The sequence below is a fragment of the Haliotis rufescens genome, unplaced genomic scaffold (assembly GCF_023055435.1).
Source record: "Haliotis rufescens isolate VD_foot unplaced genomic scaffold, xgHalRufe1.0.p SCAF_35, whole genome shotgun sequence".
In the NCBI taxonomy this organism is placed as follows: Eukaryota; Metazoa; Mollusca; class Gastropoda; order Lepetellida; family Haliotidae; genus Haliotis; species Haliotis rufescens.
Window position 1 is genome coordinate 2,731,295 of NW_025964057.1, and position 15,100 is coordinate 2,746,394.

Sequence of the window (15,100 nt, forward strand, 5' to 3'; positions counted from 1 at the left end):
AGGTTTGTCAGCACCACAGCACCATACCCATGCTCCTGGGTTTAACCAAAGTGGTAAACGTCTGAGACCTGCATCACTTCGGGTTTTCCTCCCATATTAAGCTGACACGCCGTGATATAACTGGAATACTGTTAAAAGCGGTGTTAAACCCAACTCACTCACTCATTCACTAGACACCTGAAACCCCTTGTCTCTATGCAACAACAAAGCGGCATTAGACTAATAACATTGCAGTTGAGATAACATGTCGCCGGAATTAGGAATACTAAAACTGTTTGTGATTGTTTATCCTCCGACAAAAGGGTAATGAAATATGTTTGACGTCAACCTTGATATTAGACTGAAAGGAGTGTAATAGCTCAGTCTTCAGGGCGCCACACATTATCCAACATGGTAATAACTTCCCAGCTTCTAGTTATAGTCGCCGTCTGTCGGTGCTTCTCTTTGATGGGACCCACCACACAACAACAATACTGAGTGTTTCACTTCCAGATGAAAGCCGTTTATCGGAAGTAAAATCTCTCAGACATGATTATTTTTAGATCAAGACGTAGTATTGAGTGAGTGAGTGTGTGATTTGGGTTTAACGCCGCTTTTAACAGTATTCTAGTTATATCACGGCGTGTCAGCTTAATGTGGGAGGAAAGCCCGAAGGGATGCAAGTCTCAGACGTTTACCACCTCGCTGAAACCCACGAGCACGGGTATGGTGCTGACAAATCTAGAAACATAATCGTAGTATTGACAATGCAGACTCTGTATTGTATAGCCAAGCAGGTTTGTCATAGGTTGATGCCCCGATACAGTCATCTTGAGAACAGTATAGATACTGGGCCTGTGCCTGTTGTTTTGTTTGTTGTTCATCAGCATAAATCTACGCAATTGGGATACGATGACATGCATCAACCAAGTCAGCGAGCCTGGCTACCTGTTCCCGTTAGTCGCCTCTTACGACAAGCATAGTCGCCTTTCACGGCAAGCACCGGTTTCTGAAGACCTATTCTACCCCGGATCTTCACGGGCCAGTAGTAGTAGTAGTAAGTAGTGGAAAGAAAGAGACTTTCGGGGTATGAACGACATCTGTCCATGAGTAAACGTCGTGCTATCCTACCCAGCAAAGACACCCACGTGATCCCAGCACTGATAAGGTGGTTGTGCTGTGTCAGTCGTCACAGTGATTGTCAAGCTATTGACATAGACATATATATTCTGTATTTCGTCATCCGGACTCTCAGATAATATCCTTTGATGCCATGGAGCCCAGGTTTTGACGAAGCACTCGCACGGAGCACCTCTCTGTTGTCATCATGATACCCGGCCCAAGCTGCGGGTCGGCCATTTGTCGCAACAGGTACATGGTTGTGCTCTCTGACACGATGGGTGTAGAAACTGATGTCTCGTTTGAGAAATAGGACCAGCCATAGTTGATTGTCAGCGTGATTCTTGGCAACATTAAACTGTGGCATATACACATACCCGTGTACCTTCGCCAATTTATGTAAGTGCAGGAAGCATGTAAAATATATATTACGACGCTTCAGCGCTACAGCGCTTTGACATTGACAGGTTTAGGTTGGATCATTGGGTTATGGCCACGTGTCGCCTCTTAGTGAGTGAGTATAGTTTTACGCCGCTTTTAGCAATATTCCAGCAATATCACGGCGGGGGACACCTGAAATGGGCTTCACACATTGTACCCATGTCGGGAATCGAACCCGGGTCTTCGGCGTAACGAGCGAACGCTTTAACCAGGCTACCTGACCTGGTCTAGGCTACCCGACCGCCCCGAGCCTCTTAGTGAGTGTGTGAGTGAGTATGGTTTTAGGCCGCGTTTAGCAGTATTCCAGCAATATGAGGTCGGGGGACACAAGACATGGGCTTTCACACATTGTCCGTCGCCTCTTAGTGGTAGTAGTTTTTTTGTTTGTTACTTAACGCCGCACTCAGCAATATTCCAGCTATATGGCGGCGGACTGTAAATAATCGAGTCTGGACCAGACAATTTAGTGATTGACATCATGAGTATCAATCTACGCAATTGGGATCAATGACATACATCAACCAAGTCAGCGAGCCTGAACACCCGATCCCGTTAGTCGCCTATTACGAAAAGCATAGTCACCTTTTACGGCAAGCATGGGTTGCTGAAGACCTATTCTGCCCCGGTAGTGGTAGTGGTAGTGGTAGTGGTAGTGGTAGTGGTAGTGGCAGAGGTAGTGGTGGTAGTAGTATGTTCTTGGTCAGTCTCACCTGCACGTTGTCAGTCTACATCTGCACGTGGTCAGTCTACACCTGCACGTGGTCAGTTAACACCTGCACGTGGGGTTTCACCAACGAGGTCTACGTGTAAGGCCTGCATGGCGTCCTGCTCCCGTCCTACAGACCTGTCAGCTGACAGACCGGGGTTTAGCCGAAGTACTGCCATAAAGAAAATACTTGTGTTTCTGTAATGGTCAAGAATGCGGAGGCATGAAATGGCATTTCAGTTTATTTCTCTACATTTCACCTGCAATACATGCTTTGTTTATTGTATTTTACAAAGCAGCAACCACACTGTACATTAACGCCCATAATCACATACTGTTGCTGCAAAAACATCATCAACTCACTTTATGGCATCTGTCTACAGAAGCGAAGGTAGCGAAATGTTTAAGATGTGCAAATAAGTCACATGTGTTTAATCGGCTTCAGTACAAAGCTAGAAACTGAAGGCCATTGGTGGCTTTGTCGTTTAAGGTGCTTCCGTGCTCTGGAATTCCCTTCCAGTGGAAATTAGGCAATCTCCAACTCTGGACACTTTCAAGACAAAACTAAAGACTTATCTCTTTAGATGTGTCTATGACCCTGTGTGAGGCGCTATGAGCGACTACGTAGACGGGAATGGCGCTGAAGAAATGGACCCCATTATTATTACCCATGTTTAGAATCAAACCCGGGTCTTCGGCGTGACGAGCGAACGCTTTAACCACTAGGCTATCCGACCGCCCATTGATTACTTGTCCCACATTAAGCTGACATACCGTGATATAGTCGATTTACTGTGGCGTTAAACCAAGCTCCCGCTCTCCCAACAAACAAATCAATCACATCGACAATACTGACTCCACAACGCGTCTTGTTAAGCATGTGGTGTTGTGTAGAGTTATTCCACGGGTACATGCATAAGCCAGAACATAACACGAAGTTGAAGAGAATACCGCCAATAGGATTAATAGCTCACCTGATCTCTTGCTGGAATATGTGCTATATTACATAATAAAAGTCATCAAGGGTTAACAAAAATAAACATCATTCTGTGAATACCTGGCTGGGTACAAGGCCACAGTGACATGTTAGATGCAATGTGATTGCAAGGACTCACATCGGCATATTCAACTGTTAAAATTGTGCCAATTATCAAAATACAAGATACAGTAAACTACGGTTATAACGAACTCAAATGGACTACTACTTTTAGTTCATTATAACCGTAGTTCGTTATAAGCAAATATATAGCATAACTACAGCAAATAGTCGGGACTAAAAAGTTAGTTCGTTATATCCGTCAGTTCGTTATAAGCGTGTTCGTTATAACCGTAGTTTACTGTACAACACATCATTGGCCCACTACAAACTTACTGCAAGGCAGGGTGGTCAGGCTTGTTTGATGCATGCCTGGGTATCTCAATTGCAGGGATCGATGCTCAACAACTGGATTGTCTGGTCCAGATTCTATTATTTACAAACCGCCGTCATGGCTGGAATATTTCGGCATTGAATAACAAACAAACAAACAAAACATTATGCAAGTGACGGGGATGAGGGGTTAAAGTACAAATATAGCCACCATTTTATGGGCACAAAGTCGGACAGGCTTCTGATAAATATTTTTATTTTGATAACTCCAGGAGAACTTTTCCGTATGGCTGCCACCAGTCGTTTCTACTACGCCCTGTTCACTGCCAAACCGCACTCATGCTGAAGGAAAGATTCTGTGTTGTGTATAATCCATCGGAGGACATTTTAGTTCATTCTCCACACCTGGTGTCCCTGCGTCGCCTGCGAGGTAGGCGCAGTGGACGTAGACGTGTACAGTAGACATTGGTGTAGCGCCACCTGGTGGCTGAAGTAGACGCAGTCGGCGAGAGCCCGGCACGACACCGCACACTCGATGTTGTTGTCTGACGTTACTGTTGCTGCCGCTTGCTGTACAAACATGTGGTCGTTCAGGTAGACGCTGTATGTGCTGTAGAGCACGTTAGATTCACCTGCAAAATAATGACAGTTATAAATGAAGTGGACCGTGTCATAATATTAAATGTCCAAAACAACAATGGCTGACACACCTGACCTCTGTTACGTTCAACACAAAATATATATAAATTATATAGTACTATGAAGTTGACTTAGTGCATCTTCCCGAAGCTAGAGAGTTAACTGACATTAAAAGTCCAGTTTCCACCCTTGCCGAACTAGGCTGGAATTACTTGGCTCGATCGTAGCGCCACCAGTGGCTATTACCATTTATGTCCCCGCTAAGCCTCTCCTATGGACCAGTCAGATTCCACCTCTCGTATCACTTGCGTGATGATACCTGACACTGCAGTAATCTAGACTTGCCAAACATTATAAACTTGCATGGGCTGTATGATATATATTTGTTTCAGGGTCTGTATGACACACTAGTCTAAGACCTGCACCACTTGGAACTTTTCTCCCACAGCAATCTGACACGGTGCGATATCACTGAAATGCTGTTAAAATCGGCGTCAAATCTTACTCATCCTGTTTCATGCATTGTAAATCACCAGAGCAGACCCTACGACTCCAGTGTAGGATCATGCACAGGTGTGCACGAAAATTACCATACAGAAATGATACAGGTGTTCGCGAAAAGCTGAGCGTATCCTGCCCCACGGTTGGTCCTCGTCACAAAAACATGCAAAGGCATGTCAATTGTTTACATGATAAGACACGGGAACACATGCTACAAGCCAAAATAGGGAACTGCATCTGACATTATTTTAGGCACAGTTTTGGAAATGTCATCCACATGTCTACCATAAAGCTTCACTAGGGTCTTGAATGTTGTAACCTTGATCGAACAACCATTGAGCAAAAGTCGTAACAGCTTGGTAGTCATTGAAATCTTTGGAGATAAAGCATGCTCGATTGTAACTCCAAAGTTGTAAAATGTAGACATGCAGGCTGGAGCTGCTGGCTTAATGACTATTGGAAAGTTGAAGTAATTCCTCTTGTCACAGATGACACAGCCTAGACGCCGCATTTCTCTGTGCAAAGTTGCGTCCCTTTGGCACAACAGAAACCTATGATCGTGAGGTTTAATCCCAGTACGCACCGATTATGTTCCTAGGCTAGTCAGCATCATATCCGTGAAGTGACCTGCATCACTTCGGACTTTCCTGTCACATTAAGCTGACACTTTGTGATATAACTGGAATACTGTTCAAAGCGGTGTTAAACTCACTCACTCACTCTTGTCAAACCGTCTTGTGGGGAGTTTCTTGTCACTCTGAATCTTTATGCATAGATGTAAATATGACACAGCTGAGGTGGTTTCTCAGGTCTCCTTTATTTCTAGTTTAGGTGGGTAAATCAGTGGAAGGGGATCGGATATTTGACCGTTATTGAACGATATCAGATCATCGATATATCTAAAGCTTAAGTTAAAGTTCATGGCCAAATTTCCTTGTTTTGATTTTGCCAATTCAGAACTTGCGATTCATATACATAAAGAAACAGATCCGCAAGAATGGAGCCCAATTGGTGCACTTGGGGATGCTTATGCTTCTTTGTCTTAATGTCTCAACCCCACATTGGCGTAGATACATCAATGAGGAAGTCCAGCATTTCACAAATTGTTTTCTCTGTAAACCTCGGAACCTCGGAAGATAGATATGTAGCTATATCTATGCGCAAAACGTTTAGTTACAAATGTCCCATGGATCAACGAATAAAGTTTTTTCTTATCTCGTTGTATGGGATAGTGGTGTACAAAGTTTAAAAATCAAATGTTTTGACAGAATTAAACTTGGTTCTTTTTCTGACATTGCACAAATTCAAACAAATTCTTTGAGTTTTTGAGAATCCTTATGGTATTAATTCCGCTTTTTTTGAATACGTTCTGTTGATATAAAGAAAGTCCTTCCTTGATTGTATTAGGGATTATTGCCCGTCAGAGATTTGGAGACAGAGATTTGGTGGTACAGTTGCTGTACCCAGAAATATATCTCTCTTAGAACGGATTTTTATGGTACAAAAGAGGGGAACACAGGTGGCCCAGTCGTCTAAGGCGCCGCGATTCGCTGTGCCCTTGGGCACGTCAGAAACCTGTGACTGTGGGTTGGAATCCAGGTTCGCCACAATTATGTTTCTAGGTTTGTCAGCACCATACTCATGCTCATGGGTTTCACCGAAGTGGTAAACGTCTGAGACCTGCATCACTTCGGGCTTTCCTCCCACATTAAGCTGACATGCCGCGATATAACTGGAATATTGTTAAAAGCGGCGTTAAACCCAACTCAGGTTTTACAGTCCAAAGTTGGTGCTACTGATGCATGGTTTCCGCAGATTTCTTCTTCAGCTAACAAAATGGCTTTATATGTGGCATTATTTGATATGTCGTTGATACCAAGTTCTTTGATAAAACAATTAACGCGTAACAATGCCTGCCTATATTGGTTATGTTACTGAGAACTTGCAAGAGATATCAACTACAAACTTTTCAAGTAGGGCAGCCAGACTTTGGTGACAGAGAGCTGAGAAAGAATGGGTTTATTCCAATTCCGTTTCCTACCAATGACAACATCACGCACTGACTGAACTCACTCTGGAACACATTCAACAGGTTCTCCATCTATTTTGGCACGTTTTTGGGAATATGCTTCAACAACATCCACAATGTTTTTTATCGTTGAAACAACACTCGGTTGTAGGTTGTTCATGATATTTTGTCCCATATTCGAATATCTGAACAAAGCGACAAAACGCTTTATATAACAAATTATCCAGCAGAAATATCTGCATAAAGCAGAGTCGATAGTACGATTCCGACTATATCTTAAGCATGTGTTTATGATTCACTATCAAATAGTGATGATACCAGAAGTAAGCGTATCCTGCCCCATCAGTGGCATCCGTCACAAACACATGCAAAGGCAAGTCAATTGTTAACTAGTCAAAATAGGGAATATATCACATGTAACCATAACAACAACCTAGATATACCAGGCCCAACACTTTCTGATATCCCGTTGTAATTTTAGCATGACTATTTTTGTATGTCATTGCTTGTGATGTATAACCTATTTTGTGTGTGACATGTATAGCGTAGCACGATCATATTGGACATATATGTGTGACAACGTACCAGTACTGCACAGCAGGTGGAAGGCTATGTCACACTCCCTGGAGTCCCACTGGTTGTCCCGGCGCCTCCACACTGCGCATGTCTGTTTGTCCAGATTATCCGGCTCGTCATCAGTCGTCACATCCCATTGCGCTGCAGTCACAGATTCACCATTGATCCAGTTAAACTGCTTGTCCTTCCCTGTGTACTCCATACCTAGCCACGCCTCCACTGAGCTGTCGGAGAGAAGAGATCAGGCTCAACAATTAAACTACATGTAACCACGCCCCATTGACCTGTTGGACAGAACACTTTAGCCTCAACAATTGAACCATGTGTAGCCACCTCCACTGAGCTGTTGGACAGAACACTTTAGCCTCAACAATTAAACTATATGTAACCACGCCCCATTGACCTGTTGGACAGAACACTTTAGCCTCAACAATTGAACTACGTATAGCCACCTCCACTGAGCTGTTGGACAAACGAGATCAGCCTAATAATTAAACTACATGTAGCCACGCCTCCACTGAGCTTTCAAACAGAAGGGATCGGCCTCAATGATTAAACTACATGTAGCCACGCCCCCACTGAGCTGTCGGACAGAAGGGATCGGCCTCAATAATTAAACTACATGTAGCCACGCCTCCACTGAGCTGTCGGACAGAAGGGATCGGCCTCAATAATTAAACTACATGTAGCCACGCCCCCACTGAGCTGTCGGACAGAAGGGATCGGCCTCAATAATTAAACTACATGTAGCCACGCCTCCACTGAGCTGTCGGACAGAAGGGATCGGCCTCAATAATTAAACTACATGTAGCCACGCCCCCACTGAGCTGTCGGACAGAAGGGATCGGCCTCAATAATTAAACTACATGTAGCCACGCCCCCACTGAGCTGTCGGAGAGAAGGGATCGGCCTCAATAATAAAACTTCATGTAGACACGCCCCCACTGAGCTGTCGGAGAGAAGGGATCGGCCTCAATAATAAAACTTCATGTAGACACGCCCCCACTGAGCTGTCGGAGAGAAGGGATCGGCCTCAATAATAAAACTTCATGTAGCCACGCCCCCACTGAGCTGTCTGACAGAAGAGATCGGCCTCAACAATTAAAATACATGAAGCCACCGCCACTGAGCTGTTGGACAAACGAGATCAGCCTCAATAATTAAACTATACGTAGCCACCCCCTAACTGAGCTGTCGGACAGAAGGGATCGGCCTTAATAATTAAAATACATGTAACCACGCCCCCACTGAGCTGTTGGACAAAGGAAATCAGCCTCGACAATCAAACTACATGTACCAACGCCCCTATTGACCTCTCGTTCAAAAGAGATCAGCCTCAAGGTTCCGATCCTCTACACATATTATAAAACTATGATGCGGTATAAACATTATACTTACTCTCCAAGATACGCCAAATATTTGTTCATAGCCTCTATGTCCTGAACAGTGTCAGCAATGGCCACCACCATCCCAAGCTCCTTACACTGTTCCCGGGCCTGCTTGAAGTTCACCTCTAGAGGCTTGTATACATAGGTCCTCACTGGGAACAAAAGCTACAGCTGATCAATAACCAACAGCTTGCAATCATTAACGTACAGGCAACTACAGTAAAAAAAAAGCGACATAACCCGTTCCGTGATAAGAAATCTCAACTAAAAGTAGAGTTCATTGCACAATTCCGACTCGATCATTGTGTTTGTTTATAAATCAATGCAAAATAGTGAACGTACCAGGTTTTCGCGGAACGCTGAGAGTATTCTGCCCCATCCATGGCACCCGTCACAAACACATGCAAAGCAAAGTAAAAATAGCGACAAAAACGTAAAGACTACTACAGTAAAAACATGGTTTTAATAACAGACAACCGCCTACAGTCAACCATGGTGTCAATAAAATACATTTACCGAAAACACTGGATAACTACATGTATGGTAGAGTCACAAGCTGATGGCACTTTTAAGAAATATGTGAACCTGTGAACTGCCAACTTGCCTTGGTTTAATCAAATAATGACCCCGAGTTTCATAAAGCTCAGTTACAGTCTAACCACCCAGTGTCCATCAGGCAACTGGTCTTGTGTCAAGCAGAAGCGTTGGCGTATTCGATAGAAACAATCACGCAGACCGACAGTCTGACACAGACAGGATGAATGGTTGGAGGATAGATACATAGACATACGGGCGGGCGGACGAATGGATGGATGGATGGATGGATGGATGGATAGGTTGGAGGATAGATACACAGACATACGGGCGGGCGGGCGGACGGACGGACGGACGGATGGATGGATGATGGATGAATGGCTAGGTTGGTAGATAGATACACAGACATACGGGCGGGCGGACGGATGGATGGATGGATGGATGAATAGGTTGGTAGATAGATACACAGACATACGGGCGGGCGGACGAATGGATGGATGGATGGATGGATGGATGGATAGGTTGGAGGATAGATACACAGACATACGGGCGGGCGGGCGGGCGGACGGACGGACGGACGGATGGATGGATGATGGATGAATGGCTAGGTTGGTAGATAGATACACAGACATACGGGCGGGCGGACGGATGGATGGATGGATGGATGAATAGGTTGGTAGATAGATACACAGATAGAAGGGCGGGCGGATGGATGGAGGGATGGGTGGATAGGTTGGTAGATAGATACACAGATAGACGGGCGGGCGGGCGGGCGGACGGACGGACGGGTGGATGGATGGATAGGTTGGTAGATAGATACACAGACATACGGGCGGGCGGACTAATGGATGGATGGATGGATGGATGGATAGGTTGGAGGATAGATGCACAGATATACGGGCGGGCGGACGGATGGATGGATGGATGGATAGATAGGTTGGAGGATAGATACACAGACATACGGGCGGGCGGATGGATGGATGAATGGATGGATGGATGAATAGGTTGGTAGATAGATACACAGATAGACGGGCGGGCGGATGGATGGATGAATAGGATGGTAGATAAATACACAGACATACGGGCGGGCGGACGGACGGATGGATGGATGATGGATGAATGGCTAGGTTGGTAGATAGATACACAGACATACGGGCGGGCGGACGGATGGATGGATGGATGGATGAATAGGTTGGTAGATAGATACACAGACATACGGGCGGGCGGACGAATGAATGGATGGATGGATGGATGGATGGATAGGTTGGAGGATAGATACACAGACATACGGGCGGGCGGGCGGACGGACGGACGGACGGATGGATGGATGATGGATGAATGGCTAGGTTGGTAGATAGATACACAGACATACGGGCGGGCGGACGGATGGATGGATGGATGGATGAATAGGTTGGTAGATAGATACACAGATAGAAGGGCGGGCGGATGGATGGAGGGATGGGTGGATAGGTTGGTAGATAGATACACAGATAGACGGGCGGGCGGGCGGGCGGACGGACGGACGGGTGGATGGATGGATAGGTTGGTAGATAGATACACAGACATACGGGCGGGCGGACTAATGGATGGATGGATGGATGGATGGATAGGTTGGAGGATAGATGCACAGATATACGGGCGGGCGGACGGATGGATGGATGGATGGATAGATAGGTTGGAGGATAGATACACAGACATACGGGCGGGCGGATGGATGGATGAATGGATGGATGGATGAATAGGTTGGTAGATAGATACACAGATAGACGGGCGGGCGGATGGATGGATGAATAGGATGGTAGATAAATACACAGACATACGGGCGGGCGGACGGACGGACGGATGGATGGATGGATGGATAGGTTGGTAGATAGATACACATATAGAAGGGCGGGCGGGCGGGTGGATGAATGGATGGATGGATGGATGGAAGAATAGGTTGGTAGATAGATACACAGATAGACGGGCGGGCGGATGGATGGATGGATTGATGGGTGGATAGGTTGGTAGATAGATACACAGATAGAATGGCGGGCGGGCGGATTAATGAATGGATGGATTGATGAATAGGTTGGTAGATAGATACACAGATAGACGGGCGGGCGGATAAATGGATGGATGATGGATGGATGGATGGATGGATGGATAGGTTGGATGATAGATACACAGACATACGGGCGGGCGGATGGATGGATGAATGGATTGATGGATGAATAGGTTGGTAGATTGATACACAGCTAGATGGGCGGGCGGATGGATGGGTGGATAGGTTGGTAGATAGATACACAGATAGACGGGCGGGCGAGCGGATGGATGGATGTATGGATGAATAGGTTGGTAGATAGATACACAGACAGACGGGCGGGCGGATGGATGGATGGATGGGTGGATAGGTTGGTAGATAGATACACAGATAGACGGGCGGGCGGGCGGGCGGGCGGGCTGGCGGGCGGATGGATGGATGGATGGATGAATAGGTTGGTAGATAGATACACAGACAGACGGGCAGTCGGGCGGATGGATGAATGGATGGATGGATGAATAGGTTGGTAGATAGATACACAGATAGCCGGGCGGGCGGATGGATGGATGGATTGGTGGATAGGTTGGTAGATAGATACACAGATAGACGGGCGGGCGGGCGGGCGGATGGATGGATGGATTGATGGATGAATAGATTGGTAGATAGATACACAGACAGACGGGCAGGCGGGCGGATGGATGAATGGATGGATGGATGAATAGGTTGGTAGATAGATACACAGACAGACGGGCAGGCGGGCGGATGGATGAATGGATGGATGGATGAATAGGTTGGTAGATAGATACACAGATAGACGGGCGGGCGGATGGATGGATGGATTGGTGGATAGGTGGGTAGATAGATACACAGATAGAACGATGGGCGGATGGATGAATGGGTGAATGGATGAATAGGTTGGTAGATAGATACACAGATAGACGGGCGGGCGGGCGGGCGGGCGGATGGATGGATGGGTGGATGAATAGTTTGGTAGATAGATACACAGATAGAAGGATGGGCGGATGGATGAATGGATGAATGGATGAATAGGTTGGTAGATAGATACACAGATAGACGGGCGGGCGGATGGATGGATGGATGGATGAATAGGTTGGTAGATAGATACAGGGATAGACGGGCAGGCGGGCGGATGGATGGATGGATGGATGGATGGATGGATGGATGGATGGATGACAGAGTGAATGAGTGAGCTGAGTGAGAGAGTGATACTATCATGAACCAATTATTTAAAAACGTATGGTGCTATCATGGACCCAGTGTTAATAAAAGAGCCATACAAACTTGGACCCAAATATCATAAAAGAGTGATACTATCACGGGTCCAGTATGTTTAAATGAGTGATACAATCTAGGACCCGCATATTATGATAGAGTTATACTACGATAGACCTGTATTTATATAAGAGTAATACTATCACGGGTCCAGTATGTTAAATGAGTGATACAATCTAGGACCCGCATATTATGATAGAGTTATACTACCATAGACCTGTATTTATATAAGAGTAATACTATCACGGGTCCAGTATGTTAAATGAGTGATACAATCTAGGACCCGCATATTATGATAGAGTTATACTACCATAGACCTGTATTTATATAAGAGTAATACTATCACGGGTCCAGTATGTTTAAATGAGTGATACAATCTAGGACCCGCATATTATGATAGAGTTATACTACGACAGACCTGTATTTATATAAGAGTAATACTATCAAGGGTCCTGTGTTTAAAAAGAGTGCTATAGAGTGATAAGAGTGCAATACTTCATGAACCCAAATATTATGAAAGAGTGCTACCATCCCAACCACCACCCCAACCCAACCCACACGACAAGCAGCTATATATATAAAGTGCAATAGTGAATGTCGTTTCTATGTTATAACTCCCGCTTCATGTTTGGGATGCATGTTTTACCTGGCAGGCGAACAGGACCGCTGTATAATAACGGACATAACTACGAAACACCAATGTCGATATGTGTTGTATGACATAACCGGAACACAAACAAGAAATGGTTCCCATGGTGATGTTTTCGATACGGGTATTAAACTTGTTTTAGGCCTCAAAATTGCAGTGTTTCAGCGACTGTTTTGATAACGTTTGTAATTTCGTTGTAAGATCCAATTTTCAAGTTTAAAGGCAGTTTCTATAAAATATCCAAAGTGGAAAAGTCTAGGATGTATAAACTAAACCTGGCAGAAGCAACAAAATACATTATTGACACATGACAACCAGCATCACGAGACATGTCAGTTCCACGTACGACCTACCTGCGGAACATGGTAAGACTCCAACAGTAACGAAGCAGAAACTACAAAACAGCAGAGCGATACATGCCTGCATCGCCGTCATTGCGCCGTCCTCAACTGCAGATGCACGGCACTAATGGCACAACTCTGACAATCGATGTCTCTCCCGTCACCAGCAGTACTGGGCCTGACGCTGACAGTCGCTAAAGCACTCAACAGGGTGCCTATGGACGTTTCTGAGAACTATTTTCGTCAGGGTTTATGTTTGCGCCCCGGGTACATGTATTTCAGTTATGTGATGGCGTGTGGGGTCAGTGTGGGAGGAAAACACGTTCCTCGACTGCATCTCCCTTAACAAATCTTAAAGTTATTATATACATGTTTGTGTCTATGTTGCCAAATCACTTGTTATTTTTACTTTAATATCATTCTTAAATAAATCTTGTATTTTTAAATAGTATCTTCCTTTAAAAATAAACTTTGGTGAAACAAGAGCAAGAGTTATGACTCACCAGTTTTACTACTTTGCTCAAACACACGTCCAAGAGTCATGAGAGACCATTCTTACCATTTTGATAAAACACACGTCCAAGAGTCATGACAGACCATTTTTACCACTTTGATAAAAACCACGACCACAAGTCTTGACAGACCATTTTTACTACTTTGGTGAAACGCTACTTTGGGAAAATAATGACAGGTGCTCATTCATGGAGTTTTTAGCGTTTCTTGCCGTTTGTTATTCTCTTGATAATTTTTCGTTATAAACTGTAAATTTATGATTTAACTCGTCACTCGAGACTGTTAATTCGCAAAGCGTTCTTTTTGTTACTTCACCAGCGTGTATTCTTTCGCTTCAGGTCTCGTAGATTTTTTTAGAATATTTTCTGTTGAAGTTGATTTTGAACCATATCCAAGTGTATGATAAAGAATTTTAGCTACCTCAAATAGTAGTTTTTGTGACTTTATAGTTTTTATGATTTTGCAAACACTGAACTACGTCTTAAGTCGTGATCAGAAGGGGTGGTGAACGTCCATGCATGTTTGGTAGGTACAAATTACGTTTCAAAATATACATTTGCAATGAAATAATTACATTTTCCGGTAGACAACTTCACAAAATGTATATAATAAATAGGATAGTCCATGTGTCTCACATTTCGTGACGGGGGAAAGTAGCTACCCCACTCGAGAAAATATCTGCTTTCCCTTTCACTCGATGAGGAGAAACTTGAAACACTCCACACATGAAATGTCCTCTTTTTGTAAGAATAGACTTTCACTTCGTCGCAAGCTCAGACTGTTTGGCCCTCACTCTATGAAGGCTCATACTCCAATGAACTCACACAACGTGAAGGTCAAGGACGTAGACATTGACCTATATACACAAGTATATTTAGTACGCGTGACTTCATGTTTACATTCGGGGCGGTCAGGTAGCCTAGTGGTTAAAGCGTTCGCTCGTCACGTCGAAGACCCGGGTTCGATTCTCGACATGGGTACAATGTGTGAAGCCCATTTC

General features: G+C 44.8%; 1 protein-coding gene across 2 annotated transcripts; it reads right to left on the bottom strand.

Moving 5' to 3' along the window:
• Window positions 1-2,465: 2,465 nt before the first annotated feature.
• On the bottom strand, window positions 2,466-13,750 carry LOC124134437. Of its 2 annotated transcripts, none has more exons than XM_048381131.1 (4): window positions 13,600-13,750; window positions 8,758-8,899; window positions 7,369-7,583; window positions 2,466-4,246 (listed from the first exon to the last, which is right to left on the bottom strand). In XM_048381131.1, exons 1-4 carry the CDS (start codon window positions 13,679-13,681, stop codon window positions 4,002-4,004), a joined length of 684 nt encoding a protein of 227 aa, XP_048237088.1. In that variant the 5' UTR covers window positions 13,682-13,750; the 3' UTR covers window positions 2,466-4,001. The 2 variants fall into 2 exon arrangements, with proteins under 2 accessions (XP_048237088.1, XP_048237089.1); XM_048381132.1 differs by lacking the exon at window positions 13,600-13,750 and adding an exon at window positions 9,090-9,488.
• Between the last annotated feature and the right edge of the window lie 1,350 nt (window positions 13,751-15,100).

Excerpts from the sequence above, each read along its gene's own strand:
- LOC124134437 (XM_048381131.1), bottom strand. The coding sequence starts at position 13,681 with ATGACGGCGATGCAGGCATGTATCGCTCTGCTGTTTTGTAGTTTCTGC. Across the intron at positions 8,900-13,599 it reads AGTCTTACCATGTTCCGCAG|TGAGGACCTATGTATACAAG; the intron begins GTAGGTCGTACG and ends TTTTGTTCCCAG. Across the intron at positions 4,247-7,368 it reads CCACCTGCTGTGCAGTACTG|GTGAATCTAACGTGCTCTAC; the intron begins GTACGTTGTCAC and ends ATTATTTTGCAG.